Source organism: Pipistrellus kuhlii, unplaced genomic scaffold (genome assembly GCF_014108245.1).
Source record: "Pipistrellus kuhlii isolate mPipKuh1 unplaced genomic scaffold, mPipKuh1.p scaffold_m20_p_48, whole genome shotgun sequence".
NCBI lineage: Eukaryota > Metazoa > Chordata > Mammalia > Chiroptera > Vespertilionidae > Pipistrellus > Pipistrellus kuhlii.
Genome location: NW_023425549.1, coordinates 745,216 through 761,806, shown reverse-complemented (window position 1 = coordinate 761,806; position 16,591 = coordinate 745,216). Strand labels below are relative to the sequence as shown.

Genomic DNA, 16,591 nt, shown 5'->3' with positions numbered 1-16,591 from the left:
CAGACCCTAACCTCCATGGAAACCCAGCAATGCCCTCTACCATTCCACCTCCTGTAGCTGCTGCTGCAGTTTCCTCCACCTGGCACACCCCTGTCTCTGCATATCTAAAGCCTAGGATCTTAGAGACCTTGTAGGTCCGTGGGAACTTCCCCTAAGGAGCCTTTCTTGGTTTCCTTCAGCAAGAAATAATGCCTCCCCCTCTCACTGCATTTGTCTAAGTTCTCTCGCCCATTCCTGGAGGGCAGAGCATGGACCGAATATTTCCTCAGGGCGGGCCTTAACTGTTGTGGGGTCAAACCCTGGGTTCAAAATAAGACAACCGGAGGCTGATAATTTATTTTAAAAAAAACAAACAAGGGTTTATTGACTGGCCAGGGCAGGTGCAAGAGTACCGCACGCAGGCGGACTCCAAACAACTGCGAGGCTTTAGGGCACATGTGTCAAACACAAGGCCCTCGGGCCAAATCCGTCCCGCCAGGCCTTGCAATGTGGCCCGCACCGCGCTGTCATCACTGCACTCCGCTGCGTTTCCATCACAATGACAGTTTATGACTGTTCAGTAAACCATTCGGCCCACGATTTAGGCTGGATTTTAGATTTTGGCCCCTTCTCTGATTGAGTTCAACACCCCTACTTTAGGGGCAGGTAGTTATTTTTAAAGGTTCTGAGAAGGAAAACCCCCGTTCTACAACAAACTGTTGTTTGGAATTTTCTGCTCTTCTTCCTAGATAAAATGTTGCTTTCTAGTTTGCTTTAGCCCGTTTGAAGATTGATGAAGAGAAACTTAGCTGTCTGACCTTGCAGGCCAGAGACCAGATATGCCCACAATCTCAATACCATGCCAAGTGCATTCTTTTAATTGGATAGAACAGCATTGTTTTCGAGGCCAGCATTGAGATAACCACTAAGTGTACATAGGGCTGGCTCTTTAATGAAAAAGAAAGTTCTGGCCGAAACCAGTTTGGCTCAGTGGATAGAGCGTCGGCTTGGGGACTGAAGGGCCCCGGGTTCAATTCTGGTCAAGGGCATGTACCTTGGTTGCGGGCACGTCCCCAGCAGGGGGTGTGCAAGAGGCAGTTGATCGATGACTCTCTCTCATCGATGTTTCTAACTCGCTATCTCTCTCCCTTCCTCTCTGTACAAAATCAATAAAATATATTTTTTTAAAAAAGAAAAGAAAAAGAAAAGAAAAAGAAAGTTCTGCCTGTAACCTTGCCCAGAATTTGAACTCATCTTCCCTAAGCCCATGGCGCAATGAACAAAGCAAGTAAGTGAAGGTCGAAGTCAGAATAGTAGGGTTAAAATTTAAACAGTAGTTTTTACCCAAGTATGATTGCTACCATATTTCATTAACATTATTCACTGGCGTCACTGTCCCCTGCCTCAGGTGTGCACTATGAGCTTAGGCCCGTCGTGACTATGAGCTTAGAAGGCTCGTCAGAGGGCTGAGGGCAGAGAGCAGAGCTGGGACACCAGCACACTTCTTCCGACACGTGGAGGGACCCGCCCCAATAAAAGGGCGAGAGGGGTGACTTGTTCGGCCCAGGTCGGGGAAAGACCGCTTACATGTCCTCGAGCGTGGGCTCCGGGCTGAAGCTGAAGGGGCGGGCAGTTTCGGGGCCCTCGCCCCCCGCAGCCCCAGGCCTCTCCCCATCCATAGTGGACACGTCGCCCACCAAGCCGCTGCCCAGATAGCACGGAAAAGCCCCATGCTCAGCTCCGAGTCCGCCTGCAGAGGTTCTGGCCAATCGCAGGCGTTAGCAATTGCTTCCGGGGGCGGAGCCGCAGGAAAGGCCAGTTACTTGTGTGGAGCTGGCTATAGCCCGCCCCTTACCCGGGCTGGACCAATAGGAGCAAGCTCCAGGAGTGCGCTCATAGGCCTCTGCCCCAGAATGCTTCGGTGTTGGCCAACCATCTTAAAGGTGTGGGTACCAAACTATTTGAGCTGTCCTAATAAGTTATTAATATATATTTCAGACCAAATGCTAAAATTAAAGCCAGAAAAATGCTCAGTGTGGATGGATTTCAGCAAGTCACTGATCTTTCTATCTAGAGGACCTCATTAATAATACCTCCATTATTGCTCTCTCCCTCCAGGGAGCATGCTGTCATTCCCCCACAGGCGCGTCTCCTAACCTCCCAGGGACCCCATGAGACTTGCAACCAGGGGAGCAGTGAGCAGTGTCAGCTCCTCTGGGGCTACCCCCCTGAACCTGTCTTCAAGGGCCCCCTTTCTCTGACTTCCCAGTAAGCCAAAGCAGCCCAGCCTAGGCTCTCCTGTTGCTTCTACACCCTTCCTTGTTTCACTGCCCTAAGTATGTTTCTGCTGCGCCTCAATAAATTCTTGCTTGCTTTTGTACAATAATCCTATCTAATAAAAGAGTAATATGCAAATTGACCATCAATCCAACACACAAGATGGCCACCCCTATGTGGTCAAATATGGTTGCCCCCATATGGACACAAGATGGCCACCACAAGATGGCCTGCAGGGGAGGGGAGTTGTGGGTGATCAGGCAATCAGGGGAGGGCAGTTAGGGGTGACTGAGCTGGCAGAGGAGGGCAGTTGGGGGAGATTAAGCCTGCAAGGGAGGCAGTTGTGGGGGACCAGGCCTGCAGGGGAGGACAGTTTGAGGGAACCCAGGCCTACGGGGGAGGACAGTTGAGGGGGACCAGGCCTGCAAGGGAGGGCAGTTGGGGGGGGGGGGTACCAGGCCTGCAGGGGAGAGAAATTAGGGGAGGGACAAGGCCTGCAGGGGAGGGCAGTTATGGGTGATCAGGATAGCAGAGAAGGGCAGTTGGGGGAGACCAGGCCTACAGGAGAGGGCAGTTAGGGGGGACCAGGCCTGCAGGGGAGAACATTTTGGGGGAGAACCAGGCCATTAGGGGAGGAGTTAGGCATTGATTAGGCTGGCAGGGGAATGGTTAGGGGTGATCAGGCTGGCAGGCAGACAGGCAGGTGAGTAGTCCTGGATTGTGAGAGGGATGTCCAACTGCCCTCAAGAGGTCCCAGATTGGGGAGGGTTCAGGCTAGGCTGAGGGACACCTCCCCCACCCCCATGCATGAATTTTGTGCACCGGGCCTCTAGTTGATATATATAAGACTCTAATATTCAAATACACTGAATAGCAGAACAACTGAACAACCAGTCATTAGGACATGCACTGATCACCAGGAGCTGCATTCAAAAAATGGCTGGCGTTGGCAGCAGGCAGTAGAGTACGTAACATATCAGGTTTCGCCCCAGGTGATGGTGGAACAGGTGAGTGGAGGTGCCAGACCAAGGCAGGGCACTGGTCACTGTCATCAAAGTGAGCCAGCAGACATGGGAGGGAGGGCATGGAGGGCAGGGCTGAGCATGGGCACAGAGGATGGGCCAAGACCTGCTCCTGTGCCTACCATAGCCTCTCAGCCTACAGTTTCTTCCAATGTACACAAATTTGTGCACTGACCCCCTAATAATAATAATAATAATAATAATAATAATACCTCTCTTATACAGGTAATGAAAAACCTGGGCCAATTATACCAATATGATACTTGCCATAAGATGTCAGTAGGAATATCAAGAAACCTTAGGTGCTTAACTCAGGAATGGGTTACTAAACTATTAAGGCCCTACTGTGAGACTCAGGTTTAGGAACAGTCAATCCCATCTGAAAAGATGTCCCTCTGATAACAAGGCAAACCAAATTTACAAACTTTGGCAATACTTAAGCAGTTGTATGCCTCACCTTTCAAATCAACTTGAGTCTTACTATGGCTCATGGTAATCCCACACTCAGTACTGTCATCCAAATAACAATCCTAGGTCAGTACTGTTACGGAGCGAGTCCCCAAGAGATAGACCACTGAGGCCAATTTGATTAAGCCAGCAAGAATTTATTACAGATTCGAATCCAGGCTCAAACTGTGGCTGACGCAGCAGCTGGCAAACACCCAGATAAGAGCCCTGATGGAGGGGCAGTCCCTCCAGAGCGCTCACACAAAAACACCGACAAACACACACCTACCGCGGCCAGTCAGGCTCTCCAGATCGGGGTTCCTCATGGTCCTGGCTGAGGATCCCAGAAGAATTCGTGATCCCCAAGGACCACCAGGGAGCCGAGTCCGATGCAATAAACAAAAGAGCCATCTCCATGCTAGCATCGGCCCTGTGCCACTCACGCTGGCAGCATGGTGAAAGAGAGCGAATTTCGCCCAGTCCAGGGGTTTTACTCAGGTCGGTGGTGATGTCACTGCCTCGGCTAGCCCTGATTGGCCCCTCAGGACAAAGGACTGGCCGTCCTTATCTGTTCCTAAATCCTAAAGACTAAATTCTAAAGACTGGGGACAGCCTGCAGGGTTGGTTCCCAGTCACACCCTGCTGGACATTGGAATGTGGCCCTATCTTGCCCATATTACAAAAGCAAAACTAAAGGTTATCTACAGTTTCTACCCCTGAAGCTACTGAGTCAGTGGGAGTCAATCTCCCGTAACTACCCTATTGTTTAAGCAAGTAATCGAAGGTCGAAGTCAGATAGCAAGGTTAAAATTCAAACAGCAGTTTTTACCCAAGTATGATTGCTACCATATTTCAAGTACCATTAGCACAATGACCATTTTGCTGATAAGGAAACCTAAGCATTTACCTATTAGGACTTGTGCTATTGCTTTGTTACTCAGATTTTTGCATTAACACCAGCCAATCTCACCTCTCTTTCATATTTTTAGCTTAGTAAGGCAATTTCCAACATCCACAATCCAAGTCTTGAAGCAAATAAAAACTGTAAGAGGGGGGAATTTGTAGGTGTCAGATTCTACCAGTGGAAGAGGCAAAACACTGAGGGCTGGGAGAGTGCAGACATGTCACTTCCCTATGAACATCCGATGGCGGGAAAGGGAAATTGTTGTGGGGTTGAACCCTGGGTTCAAAATAAGACCACCGGAGGCTGATGATTGATTAAAAAAAAGCAGGCAAGGATTTATTGAAAAACTGGCCAGGCCGAAACCGGTTTGGCTCAGGGGTAGAGCGTCGGTCTGCGGACTGAAAGGTCCCAGGTTCGATTCTGGTCAAGAGCATGTACATTGGTTGCAGGCACATACATTAGTTGTGGGCACATCCCCTGTAGGGGTTGTGCAAGAGGCAGCTAGTCGATGTTTCTTTCTCATCGACGTTTCTGGCTCTCTATCTCTCTCCCTTCCTCTCTATAAAAAAAAGTCAATAAAATATATTTTAAAAAAAGAAAAAAGAAAAAGAGAAAAACTGGCCAGGACAGCCAAGAGAGCACCACATGCAGGTGGGCTCCACACGCCAGTGTTCCAGGTGTAGGCAAGTCTTTTTAAAGGTTCAAACCACAGGAATTTTTCCTGCTTTCTAAATTCTAAAGGTTGGGAACATTGGAATGTGGCCCTATCTTGCCGATAATACAGAAGCAGAACTCAGAGGTTAATCTCTAAAGGTTATCTATAGTTTCTACCCCTGAAGCTACTGAGTCAGTGGGAATCAATCTCCTGTAACTACCCTATTGTTTAAGCAAGTAAGCGAAGGTCAAAGTCAGAATAGTGGGGTTAAAATTCAAATAGCAGTTTTTACCAGAGTATGATTGCTACCATATTTCAGAAATGATGGGGCAGTGAGAAGGGAAGGGCACTTGGTTAAGAACCCCAGAAATGAACGGCTTAAGAAAAAAGGGGGAATTTATTATAAGGATACAAGGATATCTCCAGAGACCTGGCTGGTGTGGCTTAGTTGGTTGGGTGTCCTCCTGTGCACCAAAATGATTTGATTTCTGTTTCGGGCACATGCTCATGTTGCAGACCCTATTCCCACTTAGGGGGCTTGCAGGAGGCAGCCCACTGATTTAAAAAAAAATTGTTTAGTCGAAACCGGTTTGGCTCAGCGGTAGAGCGTCGGTCTGTGGACTGAAAGGTCCCAGGTTCAATTCCAGTCAAGGGCATGTACATTGGTTGTGGGCATATCCCCGGTAGGGGGTGTGCAAGAGGCAACTGGTCGATGTTTCTCTCTCATCGATGTTTCTAGCTCTATCTCTCTCCCTTCCTCTCTGTAAAAAATCAATAAAATATATTTTAAAAAATTGTTTAAAGTATTATATGTGTCTCTCCCCCCACCCCCACCATTAACCCCTCCTCGCCACTCCCACTGCCCCAGGGTCCGTTTCCATTGATTATGCTAGTATGCATGCATACTAGTCCTTTGGCTGATCTCTTATCCTCCCACCACGCTCCCCTGCCTTCCCTCTGAGGTTGGATGGTCTGTTCCATGTTTCTTTTTTCTTTTCTTTTCTTTTTTTTAAAATATATTTTATTGATTTTATATAGAGAGGAAGGGAGAGAGATAGAGAGTTAGAAACATCGATGAGAGAGAGTCATTGATAAGCCGCCTCTTGCACACCCCCTACTGGGGATATGCCCGCAACCAAGGTACATGCCCTTGACCGGAATCAACTCGGGACCCTTCAGTCCCCAAGCCGACGCTCTTTCTATTGAGCCAAACCAGTCCCGGCTGTTCCGTGTTTCTTTGTCTCTGGATCTATTTTTGTTCATCAGTTTATATTGTTCAGCCCACTAATGTTTGCTCTCACATCAATGTTTTTCTCTCTGTCTTCCCCTCTCTCTAATAATAATAATAATCTCCAGAATACAGCTAGAATGAACTGGAACCAGGTAGTTGTTTTAAGCATTCTACATATTTAATCCTTCTAGCAACTCATTTAATCATCACAACAACCTATGAGAGAGGTAGTATCATCATTTTGCAGTTAAGGAACAGAGATAGTCATTTAACTCAACTGTCTGTAAAGTGGTAGCCAGGTTTCAACTCCAGGCAGTTTGACCTTGGACCTGTTTGGCCTACACTATATTGGGTCAAATGGTAAGTACTACGAAAACAAATTTTAAATGTATTTAAACATTATGAAAAGTGGGGGCAACTTTAGATTGCATGGCCCAGGGAAGGTATGGTAAAGACTGTTGTTTACCTACTCAGCTGCTCTTTTCACACCTTCATCTTTTCAGAAGTGATTTATTCTGGGGCCCACCCTTCTTTACTTAACTATGTGGGTCTGTTGTAGGCGGCAGGAACTGCACCAGGGGTCTGACCAGTGGGATGATTGAATCTGGGTTCAGCAATCTCAGTACTTGGGTTCTGGCTAGGAAGAAATTCAGAGCCAAGACTCAAACTGTAAGAGAGTATTTATTGGGTGAATCATAGTGGTAGAAAAGATAATTCCTGAAAGAAATGGGAAACAAGTTATAGAGGTAAAGAAGGGCCCTAGGAGGTTGCCAGCTAGGAAGCTAACTGGTAATGTGCTTGAGGTGGGGTGGGGTGGGGTGGGGTGGGGTATGGTGGGGAAAGGCAAGGACAGGATCCTGGGAGGGAGAGCACACTGGATCTTCCGTCCTAAGGGTTTTAAGTGGAGATTTTAGGGGCGGTCCCAGAGGAAGATTTCAACAGAATAGCCATCATTTTTCCAGGTGTGTCCTTTCAGGGTGTGGTCTCCACTGCCAGGGCAGGGGTCATATCAATGCAGCTGGCCCTGAGGTTGGTTTTGTTGCTCATGTGGGCCTAAAAAAATACAGCTGAGGCCCTAGCTGGTTTGGCTCAGTGGATAGAGCTTCAGCCTGTAGAGTCCAATTCTCACCTACTGGAAGTGTAGACGGTAAGGGTCCGGGTTCCTTCCTAATCAAGGGCACATGCCCAGGTGTGGTCTTGATCCTCAGTAAGGGGCATTCAGGAGGCAGCCGATCAATGATATTCTCTCATCATTGATGTTCCTCTCTCTCTCTCTCTCTCTCTCTCTCTCTCTCTCTCTCTCTCTCTCTCTCTCTCTCTCTTTCCCCTCTCTCCTCTCCCCTCTCCCTTCCTCTCTGAAACTAATAAAAGTATATTTAAAAAAAAAAGGAATTACAACTGAGGTGTAGATTTTTTCCCCCAAAACATATTTTATTGATTTTTTTACAGAAAGGAAGGGAGAGGGTCAGAGAGCTAGAAACATCAATGAGAGAGAAATATCAATCAGCTGCCTCCTGCACACTTCCTATCGGGGATGTGTCCGCAACTAAGGCACATGCCCTTGACTGGAATCTAACCGGGTACCCTTCAGTTCGCAGGCTGATGCTCTATGCTCGGAGCCAAACCTGTCAGGGCCTGAGGTGTAGATATTATCTCTAGGGGATGAAAGATCATTGGGTCCAAACCTCATGACCAGCAATATGCTAGGGGAGGAAAGGTCACCCTGGGGCAAAGTTTTGCCCTACAATTGATTGGTCCTGGCTAGGCACCTGAGGCTCCCACTGGTGACCTTCTGTACTTGGTCCATCCTCCTTGCTCTGCTGATGTATGTCTGCTTGCAACAGCCCCATTACTCTATTATTGATTGGTTTATGGGTGAACATGCAGACTAGTTCTTGACAAGGAGAGCTATAAAGGAAGTCTATTAGAGGCTCCTAGGAAAGGTTCTTAGTTCTTTTTTTAAAAAGACATAGTAAGTTTCTACCTTTGATGGTAGGTGAGAATTGGATTATGAGGAGAGCTAGCCCACCAGCTGAGACTGGTAAATAACAAGATGGAAGGGACCTGCATTCATTTATTTTTATGGTTTTAAATATATATATATATATATTTTTTTGTTGTTGTTATTGTTGTTGTTTGTTTGTTTTGTTTTTTTGTTGCTGTTTGTTAATCCTCACCGTAGGATATTTTTTCCATTGATCCCTAAAGAGAGGGAAAGTGAGAGGCATGAACTGGAACGAGGTAGGAATGAACTGGAACATGTAGCTGTTTTAAGCATTTTGCATATTTAATCCTTAGAGCCCAGCACAGGGGGTGGGGGGTTGGTGAGTGGGGGAGAGAGATAAACATCAATGTGATAGACACATATCAATTGATTGCCTCCCCCATTGGCCCAGACCTGGGTGGAGATTGAACCTGCAACCCAGCCAGGTATGTGTCCTTGACAAGGAATCAAACCCAAGACCCTTGGATGCACAGGCCGACTCTCTAAACAATGAGCAACACCAGCCAGTGTTGTTGTTTTTTAAACATATTTTATTGATTTTTTTACAGAGAGGAGAAAGATCGAGAGCTAGAATCATCGATGAGAGAGAAATATCGATCAGCTGCCTCCTGCACATCCCCCTCTGGGGATGTGTCCGCAACCAAGGTACAGGTCCTTGACCGGAACCGAACCTGGGACCTTTCAGTCCGCAGGCTGAGGCTCTATCCACTGAGCCACACCGGTTTTGGCCCAGGCAGTGTTTTTAAAACATCTTTTGAAATGGGTTTTAGAGAGAGTTAGAAAGGAGGAGAGAGAGATAGAAATATCAATGAAATAAATGTGTCCTGTCTTCTGCACACCCTCCTGACCAGGAATTGAACCAGTGACTTCTTGGTACATGGGAAGATGTTCAACTCCCTGAGCCACACTGCCCAAGCAGGACCTGGATGCTTGATAATTGCTGGGCAAATTACTTTTACAAATTCCAGAAAAGCTCTAATTTAGGATTCTGGATATACGAGTTAAAAAATCCTTTATTGCTCAAGCCATTTTCAGTTGGTTTTTCTGTAACTTGTCTTTGAGAAGGTGATGTTGAAGATGAGGTGAAGGATTTAACACATGTGGCTTCAGGAGTTTGATTTATGACAAAATGAGGTGAAGATACATGTAAAGTTGGCTGGTGGATTTATTAGCGTAAGCTTTAGAGGAGAGCTCGAGAGAGATTCAGATTTGGTAGTCTCACACATTTAGAGAGTAAAGTCATGGAATTGGAGAAGCATAGCTAATACAAGAATATACATAGTCAAGACATGAGTTGAGGTACTCCAACATTTAGCAGTTCAGCAGAGGAGAGGCAGGTGAGTAGAAGGGAAATTGGCAGGCTGTGCTGTAACAGAGGCAAGAGGGGAAAGTGCTCCAGATGGAGTGGACATCTGATTTGGATGCTGCTGAGCTGCTGGGTGAATTGAGAGCACAGAATTAGCCACTGGATTAGGCAACATGAAAATTGGATACCAGAGATGGGAGAAAACTTCTTGGGTTTCTAGCTTGAGTAAATGGACGGATAGTTTTGCCATTTGTTGAAAAGAGGACACAGAAGCCTGGATGTTGGGTGGGAGGGAAAATATTAAATGCATTTCGGGAAACATGGAGCCTAAGATGGCTTAGGACATCCAGATGATGAACTGCAGGCCGGTAGACACACAGGCCTGAAATTGAGAGCATTGAGTTGCCTTATGGACCTGTGAACTGAAAGTTTCAGGAGCCAACTACCTTCCCTAGCACCTTCCTTGGTATTTGCTGAGCTTCTCCAATAAGAACTCAAAAACTTCTACTGGAAAATGAAACACACTTGGAGAGCAACGTGTTTAGGAGTCTTCTGCATCTCAGGTTTTTGAATAGCCAAGGACCAGGAGTACTAGCGCTCACAGGTCAGATGTCCTTGGAGACTGACAGGAGGAAGAGGCATCCTCTGGGACTGCCTCAGCCCTCTTCCCAGGAGCCCCCTGGCTGAGCTGTGAGGCTCTCGTGAAGAAGCTGCAGGGGCATCCAAGTTCTTTGCTCCACAGCATCATCCTCTGAAGACCAACCAGACCCAGATCCAGCACAGCACAGAGCTGGGGGATAAGGGAGGCCCTCATGGGGGAGAGGGCACAGACCTGCACATATGATTGGCCCTGTCATCTGGACTCCTCATCCTATGCTCTTTCCAGCCTCACCCCCACATCCAGTCAGTTTCCACCATTCCCCTGAGACATATATATCTAGGTGTCCTGACCTCCCTGCTTTTTTCAGGGCCACAGTGTGCTTGGTCTTGTGTTTTGGTCCACATTTGTGATTAACCCTTTAGAAACCTATGCCCATGTCCCTCTGGTGTTGGGTCACCTAGTCTTTTCAAAACTAATGTGTTTCTGGCCCAGCTGGTATGGCTTAGTGGTTGAGCATCTACCTATGAACCAACAGGTCATGTGTTTTTTTTTTAATTTTAATATGTATTTTATTGACTTTTTACAGAGAGAAAAGGTGAGTGATAGAGAGCTAGAAACATCAAACATCTGCCTCTTGCACACCTTCTACTGGGGATATGCCTGCAACCAAGGTACATGCCCTTGACCAGAATCGAACCTGGGACCTTCAGTCTGCAGGCCGATGCTCTATCCACTGAGCCAAACCGGTTAGGGCTAGGAGATCATGGTTTGATTCCTGGTCTCTTCAGGCCATATGCCAGTGTTGCAGGCTCAATCCCCAGTGTGGGACTTTCAGGAGGCAGCCAATCAATGATTATCTCTCTCATCATTGATGTTTCTATCTCTCCCTCTCTGAAATCAATAAAAACATATATTCCAAACAAACAAACAGAACAAAAACCTAAGATACTTCCCCAGCACGAGCTGATAAATGTCTAATGACAGGATGGCTGGGCTGGGACAGGCACACATGAGCATGCACACACACGCCCTTCTGCTACTCATTAGTTTGGCCACCTTCCTTATTAGAGCGAGGCTGTGCAACTGCTCCAGCAAGGCTCTTTGGGAAACTGGAGTGGAAGAGGCGGAAGCAGCAGGAGAACAAAGTAGTAGAGGCCCATAAGCTGGTGGGTGTTATAGGGGAGAACATGAGCCAGTCTGAGATCCCAGAGACAAGAGTGTGTGATGGGAAACTAGGAGTCAGGTTATTGGGACCCCTCCCTCTCTGAAATCAATAAAAATATATTGATTTTTTTGGGAAGATTATTTCTCTTCTTTGAGCCTCAATTTCCTATTTATGTAATGATGGCCTTTAAGGCCTCTTCCTAGGACCAGGACAATATGTGTTTTGTTGATTTTCTTTTTGTTTGCTCTTTACATATATTTTTATTTACTTCAGAGAGGATAGAAACATCAATGATGCTGAGACCGGTTTGGCTCAATGGATAGAGCGTCGGCTTGGGGACTGAAGTGTCCCGGATTCGATTCCGGTCAAGGGCATGTACCTTGGTTGTGGGCATATCCCCAGTAGGGGGTGTACAAGAGGCAGCTGGTCGATGACTCTCTCATTGATGTTTCTAGTTCTCTATCTCTCTCCCTTCCTCTCTGTACAAAATCAATAAAATATTAAAAAAATAAATTAATTTAAAAAAAAAGAAACATCAATGATGAAAGAGAATCAATGATTGGCTGCCCCTACTGGGGATCGAGCCCATAGCCTGGGCATGTGCCCTTGACAGGAATCAAACCTGGGGCCCTTCAGTCTACAGGTCAAAGCTCTATCCACTGAGCGAAACTGGCTAGAGCTCTGCTACCAGACTTATCCCCAATCATTTGTACCTGTTCTTCCCTCTCCCCAGAAAATTTTAGGAGAGCATGGTGAATACAAGCATGGGCTCTGGAGTCACATTGTCTAGAAGTCTGATAGTGTAACCTTGGGAAAATATCTTTTTAAAATATATTTTTATTGATTTCAGAGAGGGAGAGAGAGACAGAAACATCAGCAGGCTTCTTCAAACTACGGCCCGCGGGCCACATACAGCCCGCAGAGGAGTCTGATCCGGCCTGCCAGGTTTTTTGGGCAGTGAGCGCAGCCGAGGTGTTACAGTAGGAATTAGTAGTTCATATAGTCCGGCCCTCCAGCTCTCTAAGGGACAGTGATCTGGCCCCCACTTTAAAAAGTTTGAGGACCCCTGCATCAATGAGACAATCATTAATTGGCTGCCTCCTGCACACCCCACCATGGGGAACAAGCCCATAACCTGGACATATGCCTGGTCAGTAACTTCCTGGTTCATAGCTCAACACTCAACCACTGAGCCACGCTGGCCAGGCTTGGGCAAATTTCTTAATCTCCTGGCACCTCAGCTTCCTTATTGACAAAATGGGGTTGGAATTTTAAATTAGTGAATACATATAAACCACGTAGAATGGTGCCTGGCAAACAGTATGCATTATATAAATATTTGCGACTATTATTATTAAAATTAGTGTCATTTTTCACTCCCTATGGTGGGAATTAAGAGGTATGTGACACAACTTCTAAGTTTTAAAAAATGGCCGAAACCGGTTTGGCTCAGTGGACACAGCGTCGGCCTGTGGACTGAAGGGTCCCGGGTTCAATTCCGGTCAAGGGCATGTACCTGGGTTGTGGGCACATCCCCAGTAGGAGGTGTGCAAGAGGCAGCTGATTGGTGATTTTCTCTCATCGATGTTTCTAACTCTCTATCCCTCTCCTGTGGACATTTTAAAAAATGTTCTTGAATTACTCTGGTAATTTTCTTTCTTCCATACACTTTTTTACCTCTTCCTAGAATTTCTTAGATGTTGAACTTCCTGACCCACCTATGATTTTCATTTATCTTTCTCTTCTATAATATATATATATATATATATATATATATATATATATATATATATATATTTAATATATTTTATTTATTGATTTTGTACAGAGAGGGAGAGAGATAGCCCCCTATTGGGGAATAAGCCTGCAATCTGGCCATGTGTGCTTGACCTGCATAGAACCAGGGACCCTTCAGACCATAGGCCGATGCTCTATCCACTGGGCCAAAGCAGCCAGGGCCAGAATCTGTTTTTATCCCCACCCTTGATCCCACGTCCCTTAGGACCTCTGGAGCATATCTCCTCACTTCCTGTTAGTATTCCCAACTCAGGAGGCATTCACACTTCGGCTGCCTCTATTCCGCTAAGTCAGTTACCCCTCTCCCACTTATTTTTCATTTTCCAAGGACTGTTGGCACATTTGCTATTTCCTCTCCCACCTTCTAGTCCTTCCACCTTGTATGTCTGCTTTGTCCTTTGCTGTCAACTCAGGGGGAGAATGCAAACCTAATTCTGGGGGTTAAATCCTGGTCCAGGATCAGGGAAAGGTGAGAAAACTCTCTACTTGGTCCAGACTCTAAATGTATTAATTGATTCATTTGATAACACTGTGAAAGATTCAGAACTCCAAGGATCCAAACATTAGTCGTGACTTTTCAACAAAATGCTTTTTATTTAATTCACTAGAAATCACTTTACTGATGAAATCATCAGAAATTTTCAACACAAAATTTAACATCTTAATGACCACCATGGCCTGAGCTCTGGGGCTTGTCAGCCTCTCCCAGTCCTTAAAGGGGTTTAGAGGAAGAGGCATCATTAACAGAGACCAGGTCAGATGGCTGCAGGTCTTCCTTTCCAGTCACTGGACAAGCTGCTCAATTCTTGTCCAGAGCAGGAAAGAGACAGTATTTCAGAAAAGTCTAATAAAGAACCTGTTATTGCATTATAAGATCTTTCTTAACAATTTATATTTATCAACCGTATTGGTCTAAATTTAGTTGCATATGTATATGCATTCCCCCCCACCAATTCTCAGATGGGAATTTCCTCACTTTGCTCCTGGAAAGAGGAAACAGGTTTTTGAGCTCCCCTTCCAAGCCAAAACAAAACCACCTTCCCCCAAAGTCCAAAATGACACTCTGGCCTTGGATGTGCAGCTGATGATGGGCTGAGTCAATCACCAAGAAAGGGCAACTGTGGAACTCCTATGCAGGCAGCCTTCTTTGGAAATCTGTTCTTAAAGTCAGTTCTTGAGAATCATCCATGATTGTGTCCACAGGCTGTAAGGCCCAAACCACTTCTGCTGTTCCATCTCAAGAGCTAGGTTCGGAAGAGGCGTTGGGATGGTCTGGAGGCACAGCTGTGGCCGTGTTCCCACGAGGCAGGACCTCAATGACCCGGGGCTTGTCGATGATGCGGGCCGTGCGGTTTCCCTTTTCCACAATGCCCACGATCCACGCCTGGTGGCCCTCTCCATACTTGGAAGATTTTATCTCAGAACAGAAGCGAGCAGCCTGTTCCCTTGGCAAACAGATCAGTAAGCCCCCAGAAGTTTCTGCTGAGGTTCCTTGAAGGAGCCCATAGCGCCCACTGGCCTTGCTGATGGCGGCCATCTTGGCAATGATTGGCAGATTATGGATGACAAAGGACACCTCATTTCTTTGCTGTCTGGCAAGAGTCTGAGAGTGCCCCAGGATGCCAAAGCCTGTGATATCTGTGGCGGCATGGGCATTAAACGTGTGCATGAGCCCAGCAGCAGTTCTGTTCAGGGTAGCCATATTGAACATGGCTTCCTGATAGGCCAGCTCTACCTCTTCTTTGGAGACCACCATCTTTATCTTATTCCACTTCTCAGGGTTGTCCAGCCACTGGTGGGCATTGACAGCCACTTGGGTTCCTAAGGGCTTGGTTAACACCAGCACGTCCCCAACCACGGCACTGTCGGGCATGATGAACTCATTGGGCTGGCACACCACGGTGGCAACCCCTCCCACGATGATCCAAGGGTTTACCACGGTCTGCCCGCCAGTCACTGTGGTCCCTCCTTCCTCGGCGGCGTCCCGGAAGCCTTTGACCAGGAGCGGGGTGACCTTCTCTCGCTCCTCCTCGGTCATGCTCTGGCTGACGCTGAGCAGCATCAGCATGTTGTCGCACTCGGTGATGCCCATGGCATAGAGGTCGCTCAGCACGTTGGCGCAGGCGATGCGCCCCATCATGTAGGGGTCCTCCACCAATGGGTAGAAGAAGTCGGTGGTCTGCACCAGGGACAGGCCCCCGTGCCTCAGGGGGATCACGCAGGAGTCCATGCCGATGCCCAGGGCCGGGCAGGCCGGGCTGGGCTCCGCCATGACCTGCAGGCCGGCTTCCTGGGCCACCTCTTCATGGCCTCCGCCCAGGCCCCGGCCCAGCGGGGGCCGCTCGTCGGGCCGCGTCAGTCCCGCCAGGAGTTTGAGCAGCGTCTCCTGGGGGACCTTGCAGCCTCAGCCCTTCAGGCCCGAGAAGCCCGTCAGCCTCCAGCTCGGGCTCAGCCCCAGCGCCTGCGGCTCGAAGGGCCGGTAGCTCGAGAAGCCGTGCCCCAAGGACAAGCCCGCCAGACCCGCCGAACCTGCCACGGCCGCCGCCTCCCCGCTGGCCCCCGCCGCCGCGGGGTCTGCCATCGCGCCTGCCCGCGGGAGGGAGAGGACGGAGGAGAGGCCGCCTTTACCTCAGGCTCCGGCGCCTGCGGACGGACAACCGCTGTGGCCGCGGCGACTGCAACCGGCACGACTCGCGCGCGGAACTGCGACCACGCCGCGCGGGGCCGGCCTCCCCGGGGCGGGGCCTGCTGACTGACAGCCCTCTCCTCCAATAGCCGCCCTGGGGCGCGGAGGCGGGCCCCTGAGGCCTGGAGACTGACGTATGACAAACGGCCTCCAACTTGCGAACTTGGCGGCGGCTGCTCGGGGCGGGGCTCGGGTCCGCCGGCCTCGCTGCGATTTGAATGAACTCGCCTCGGAGGCGGATCTCTGCTCCCCTGGAGGCAGTTTGGCTGGCACAGCAGGTTGGCACCGGGAAGGTCGCAGGCTTGGCAAACCTCAAGGGTTCAAAGGTCGCTTGACAGCGCATAGGATCGATCCAGGGGAGGAAAAATAACCTGTGGAAAAAATCGGAAAGAATGATAAGAAATCGGATAAGGAAACTCCTGCATGAAAATAATGCAAAGTTTAAAAGGACTTTAACGAAGTTGAGGACTCCAGACACTGGCCTCAGTTCTGGTGTCCTCTCCATTACCAGCGCTC

The 16,591-nt window shown here is 48.2% G+C and overlaps 1 protein-coding gene across 1 annotated transcript; it reads right to left on the bottom strand.

The window, feature by feature from the left end:
* Positions 1-13,959: 13,959 nt before the first annotated feature.
* Positions 13,960-16,110, bottom strand: LOC118704929 (selenide, water dikinase 2-like). Its single transcript, XM_036413014.2, has one exon. The coding sequence runs from the start codon at positions 15,968-15,970 to the stop codon at positions 14,627-14,629; it is 1,344 nt and encodes a 447-aa protein (XP_036268907.1). The 5' UTR covers positions 15,971-16,110; the 3' UTR covers positions 13,960-14,626.
* Positions 16,111-16,591: the final 481 nt, after the last annotated feature.